The following is a 5,955-nucleotide window of genomic DNA, read 5'->3' as shown; positions in this document are numbered from 1 at the left end:
TACTCGTTGAAGAGTTTATGGGGGGCAACAACACGTGTACAAGTAGCTCGCATGTCTGTACCCCAGACGACGGTTTAGCCACCCAGCACTCAACAAAACACGCCGCTTCACCCACGCCGGATACACCCACGTATTCCGACGGAACGCATGTATTCCGACCTAACGCAGAGCACCCCGATCCATGGAAGTGCATGGAAACTACACAGTTAGCAACGGAACCTTGTCCACCACATGACTCCGTCCTCTGTCCAGTTCGTGCGAATGCGAATTCGGCCCCTGACCACACTAATTGGATTAACTGGATTGACCGCAACAAACATATTCTGCGGGCGTGCACGACGCAGCCGTGGTTTTTGCAATTAAAAGCGGAATGGAAACAATACCTGCGTGAGCACATGGCGGAACGCGCACACAACGGGCAGCGTGCACTCGGTGAGCGTGGCCATATGCCATCCGTAGAGATGAAGAAAGATGCCTGGAAAAAGTGGGTCGCACAGCAACATCGGCACATGCGTATGTATGGCCAGGAGGCGTGGTTTAAGCATTTGTTAGAAAATATCGCGGAGGAGACAGCATCGCAAAAAGGCGAAGTACCTCGAGTAGAAACACACTTAGAAGTGGAAAAAGTAATGGGAACAGCAGATATACTAAGAGTGAGAGATGTACCACGGACGCAAGCACTGCATCCGCAACCTCATATAAAAAAACCGTTAACCGGCCTCAAATTGTGCATGCTCCTTCTCGCGTTCGTAATCGAACAGTGCGAGATCGAATGTCGCTTGCAAGAGAAGGAGTTATATGTAGATAAACTACTGGACAAGCTCTGAAATTAGGACGACGGGGCATATGCATGCGACATAACGCATGCTAACCGTACACCACTTTTAGTTCATTATGTGATATACATAATATATTTCTTGTTTACCTTATTCTATACCTTCTTGTTTTTTTTTCTGCTCTGTTCTGCTTACTTGTGCTTACTTTCGCCTTGTTTTGTTCTTTTTCTGTGTAGTCCACTTCTTTTAACATGACCATAGGAACCGGTGCGTACCGGTTAAATGCACATACAATGCAGATTTAAATGAATAACATGAAGGGCTACAATTCTCCTTTATGGGAAATTATTTATTAAAAGATGCGCACGTGCATTCTACGGGCATGATGTAGAACTAATATAGAATGCGCATACGCATTCGAGTATAAGGAGAGCTTGTCTCTCCGCGCAAACGCGACTGCGTACACCGCATTGTAGCCGAGTGTAAGAAGGAGGCGCGATTGTCTCGCCGAGCAACGTGGCCTGGTAAGCAGCATTCGCCGCAGTAGCCGAGTGTAAGAAAGGAGGGAGAGATTGTCTGTCCGAGCAACGCGTCGACCATACGCAAAATCACCACTACACCAAGAAAGAAACAGTACCGACAAGCCGATGGCGCATGATGTAAGTTCAATTATAACACACGACCAGTATGGGGAACCAGCAGGATGAGTGACGGCATAGATAAATTTTGTTTACACCGGAGTGAGAACAGTGTGGCCACGCAGGAGGTCCCGATATGGTGTACATAGACATATGGCATAATGGTTGTATTTCTTTTTTTGTTTTCCTTTTATTCGTCATGTAGGATGAATTATGGGACAGTCATGAAGGTAAGAATTTTATTTCAAAGCTAAGGGTAAAATGGGCAATGAAACATGGACTAGCGCAAGACAGGAACACGACGCAGCTTGATGTAAGTGTAGATATAGGCGGGGGAATATAGGGGTACAAACGGTGCACACTGGTGTGGGGAACTATGTATATAGAAAAATGTATATGTGGTATAATGTTGAATGGACGACAAAGAACCGAGCACGTATGAGCCATATATATATAAATGTATGTTCATGCTCTTCATGTTGCACAACACAGACAGCGATGTGGGCTAAAATGCAAGAATTGAAAGATGAGATTGCGCAGAATATGAAACAGGACAACGATAAGGACGACGGCATAGCAGAAACATTGTGCAGTACGCATGGAACAGACAGCGAAGACGTGACTCCAGACGACATAGCTAGGTGTGCACTACTTGCACGAATAATGTTTTACATGGAAGGGTTAAACGGTCAGGGTTCCACAGTCGCTCAAGGACGGGATAACACCAATATGCAACAGATAGAGGAAGGGATGAAGTGTATAATAGGCAGTGTATATATAAAGAAAATAATGGAGCTGTCATGCTGGGGCGACGATATTCGAGAACATGCTCTGAAGGCCGTGGAACCGCATGTACATGCAATGCTACCAGGACGACCAAGCAGAAGTAGCAAGTGTGTGAATTGGGATTTTGGGCGTACTTGCGTCGGATTATTTCCGCTTGAAGGGAGAATTACCAAATGGATGTTGAGCGATAGTATTGTTACGCAAAGCGTGAAGGACGCCGCATTCGGCACGTCCTGTTCAGGACAGGCCTGGACACATAGGACACAGGACATGAGGGCACAGGCTGCTGCGACAGGCATACATGGTACTCAATGTGCGGGCAGTCCACGTAACGTACAGTTGAATGGTAAGAGCATGCTGCGTAGAATGAATAATCATCATCAGCAGGCCGCAAGGCAGCATATTCATGAGAATGGCGGCGGAACGAAAAAGTGGAATGGAACAGTGGGCCCAGGGGCAACAGCCGATGGATGGCGCGGCGGCGGTGAAGAACCCCCACAACAAATAAAAGTGTAGTGCTACCGTCCACCTAACCCGACGCCTCCGAAGAGGCCGCCCCGCCGACGTCAACACCCCTTTCTTCTTTTGTGTTCATCAATTTCGCTTTCTTTTAACAAATATCCACCCCTTCCCTTTTCTTAGGTAAACCAGGACCGGGATCGTCCACGAAACCATCAGCAGCTAAAGCGGCCGCACCTGCCACACCAGCACCAGCCAACCCGGTCAACACCGGAGCAGCACCGGCCAAACCAGTAGCGGCGACACCGGCAACAGCGGTGGCAACGAACGACGGGAACACGCAGATAACGGGAGCTACTGATGGTGTTAAAGCAAAGGACACCCAAGCAGACGATTGTCCGGGGGACAAAGTCTGGGAGTGGACAGAGAGGGAAATATATGTGCTGCAGGGTTATAGTGTAAGTTAGAATACGAGAAGTGCAGAAAAAAGAACAGCAGAGGGAACTGAGGGGCAGTAATGCATGATTCATAGGGTATATACATACATGTGAGGGTGTAAATGGACTCAGGCGCGACGCGCGTTCGTGAAATGGGGAAATGAGTTCTTTTCTGCATGTTCGTGTACAACATGTAGGCTGAAGACTGGAACAAGGTACAGAAGGTGTTGAAGGAATTTATTCAACATTTGCAGGGCACAAATGAGCTCTTTGACGCGTACGGTGCCAACTGTGATAATATAGGTTGGGAAGATATGAGGCCTGGTCAATACCACAAAGGCCAGAGAGTGGCAGATATGATGAGGTGCAGGATAATGTCGGGAGCCTTGTGGTTTGCAAATGGCGCTAACGCACAAGGGACCACGGTGCATATGGATGACACGGACACGTGGCTACGGTGCGAGGTAGCACATGTATTTGGGCACTTACTGAAAAAAATGTATTGTACGGATCAGCAAGGATGGAGTAGAGGTGTAGAGTATGCATATACAGCACTGCAAAATATGGGGCAACAAACAAATGGGGTAGACGGAATTAAAGGACCCGTTGTGGAGGGAAAGTGCACCATGTGTGGGTATACGGGCTATAAGCACAATGCGCAAGCAGTAAATTTGGAAATAGCACAATGGTTGATGGCAGAAGGAAACATATTGTCAGAAATACAGCAACTAGAGGCGGAAATGCCCTGTTCGGAGTATTGGGAAAAGTATATTAATAAGGAGCATGTAGAAAAAGGGAACCCTATGGACAAACTTTTGAACGAAAAAGGGAAGGAAAAAATGAAGGATATAAAGAACGAAATAGTACAGAAAGCAACGAAGGTGTTTGATAAGGCGAAGGACGCAGTAGAAAAGAAAATAACACAACTGGCAGGTTCGAATACGACTCGTAAGAATACGTATATACGACCCGTATGAATACGAACATACGGCCGATACCGACTACGGCCCTCTAGGGACCGTATGGATGCCGCCGCCAACAACAACGCACACGCGGCGGAACAGCACGGCACACGACTTCGTTGACGTTGAGCGGCGGCGACGCCGGCAACGGACGCGATGACGGCGACAAATACAAGTTGTACTACTACCATACCATGTCACCGTGCGCTTGCTGCCGCCTGACTCAGTCCATCTAGCCCCGTCCACCTTACCGTACGCGTGCTGCCGCCTGACCCAGTCCAACGCAGTGCAGTCCACCGAGTCCTACCTCGACCCACTGCATCGACCCATGCAGCCGACCGTACCCTGCCGCTACCTGACCCCATCGTCGCGCCCCCTTCTTTCTGTACCACTGGTGTCCGGTTTTTTGTATCATGTTGTCGTTTTACGTCCTTGCTTTATTTGCAGCGAAGAAGACCAACAAAAACGAGGGAAACAGTGACAAGACGACGGCAGCGGACACGGGCAGTGCACAGGGACCTACCGCAGCAGGGGGAAGTCCAAGTCAGGGAAAAGGAGTAGCAAGATCAGAGGAACCTGCGGAACCACCTGGCCGTCCTAGTGGAACAGAGGATCAAGCACCCAGATCACCAGCACCGCCAGAACCGCCAGAACCGCCAGAACCGCCACGTCCTGCAGCGCCCGCTCCATCGGGGACTTCACAAGGTGAGCATGATGTGGACCAGATACTGAGGGAGCTTGACGAACAGGAGAAAGCACGACTTGCACGTATTAGTACTACGGGCCGATTCGAGGGTGAGCACCTGGTAAACGTGATTCGTCCAGGAGATACCAGCTGGATTAGCATAAGTACAGGGACCTCAACTCCCACTTGGACAATACCCACAGGTATAGGTGCTATGAAAAACACAAATACGTTCAGAGAAATAAGAGCATAACTGGGGCTTTGCATACACGAACAAAGACACATGAATAAAAGACAGAACAAAAAACCAAAAACCAACGGAACAAACAAAAAAAAAAAACAAAAAACAAAAAAAACAACATTTCCGGCAAGAGAGGGAGAGACAACACGGAGAGCGAGAACCCAAACGTCGAATGAGACTAATGGCGGCCGACCGACGAGGCGACAGCCACGGGATGTAGACAGCTAGACGTCGACAGACAGACAGACACACACACTGTGTCTGTGTGTTGTGTGTGTTGTGTGTGTTGTGTGTGTTGTGTGTGGCAGAGACAGAGTCTTTTCCCGGGGTGGCACCCTGCCCCCTTCCCTGTCTAGTCACCCGACCGGCTGTTAACCGTGAAACGACGGACCGTGTGGCCAACCAAATATCTGAAAGTGCACATTCTTTCATATTCTTTTCCTCCTGTTCTAACTTACAGATCACGATGTTACTCAGGTTACACCAAGTACGCAACCGGAAGGATCAGGGGTGCACCCTGGGCAGGAACACGTGCCAGCTTCATCTGAACTACAACCAGAGGCAAAACCAGCCGCATCAGAGACAACAAAAACATCACCCGCAGCAACGACACTACCAACAGGAACAGGAGCAGATTCGACTACGGACAATAAGGAGAAATCAAAGGATCCCAGAGCTGCAGGAACTGCACACAGCCCCGGTGACCAAGTGGTAGATGGCGGCAACGATGACCCCCCTCCTCTCAATCCACCCAAACCAAAACCGAACCCGAACCCAGATCAGGCGGGTGTCGGCGGCAACGGCCCCGGCGTCGAACCGCCCACAGCAGGTACTGAACAGGGTGGAGGAGGAGGCGCAGGTGGGGGAGGAAGTGGAAGTTCCTCATCCTCAGGATCCGGTTCTACGGGTCACCAAAATCCTGGTTCCTCAGGCACTGCCTCCACTGGGGATCACAAACCTGGTTCCTCAGG

At 49.4% G+C, this 5,955-nt stretch overlaps 2 protein-coding genes across 2 annotated transcripts in view; both read left to right on the top strand.

Moving 5' to 3' along the window:
* Positions 1-1,757, top strand: part of AK88_01259 (uncharacterized protein) — a gene marked incomplete at both ends in the record, with an annotated part of 7,741 nt that extends 5,984 nt beyond the window's left edge. Inside the window, one exon of the mRNA XM_012478895.1 lies at positions 1,620-1,757. Coding sequence (XP_012334318.1) covers positions 1,620-1,757 — 138 coding nt within the window. The remainder of the gene's footprint in view (positions 1-1,619) is intronic.
* Positions 1,758-1,924: 167 nt separating this feature from the next.
* Positions 1,925-5,955, top strand: part of AK88_01258 (uncharacterized protein) — a gene marked incomplete at both ends in the record, with an annotated part of 6,531 nt that continues 2,500 nt past the window's right edge. The window contains 5 exons of the mRNA XM_012478894.1: positions 1,925-2,684; positions 2,843-3,117; positions 3,294-4,044; positions 4,506-4,907; positions 5,445-5,945. Coding sequence (XP_012334317.1) covers positions 1,925-2,684; positions 2,843-3,117; positions 3,294-4,044; positions 4,506-4,907; positions 5,445-5,945 — 2,689 coding nt within the window. The remainder of the gene's footprint in view (positions 2,685-2,842; positions 3,118-3,293; positions 4,045-4,505; positions 4,908-5,444; positions 5,946-5,955) is intronic.

This window comes from Plasmodium fragile (assembly GCF_000956335.1).
Source record: "Plasmodium fragile strain nilgiri unplaced genomic scaffold supercont1.10, whole genome shotgun sequence".
Classification (NCBI taxonomy): Eukaryota; Apicomplexa; class Aconoidasida; order Haemosporida; family Plasmodiidae; genus Plasmodium; species Plasmodium fragile.
The sequence above is the reverse complement of the archived record's forward strand: the minus strand, read 5'-3'. Positions and strand labels throughout refer to the sequence as shown.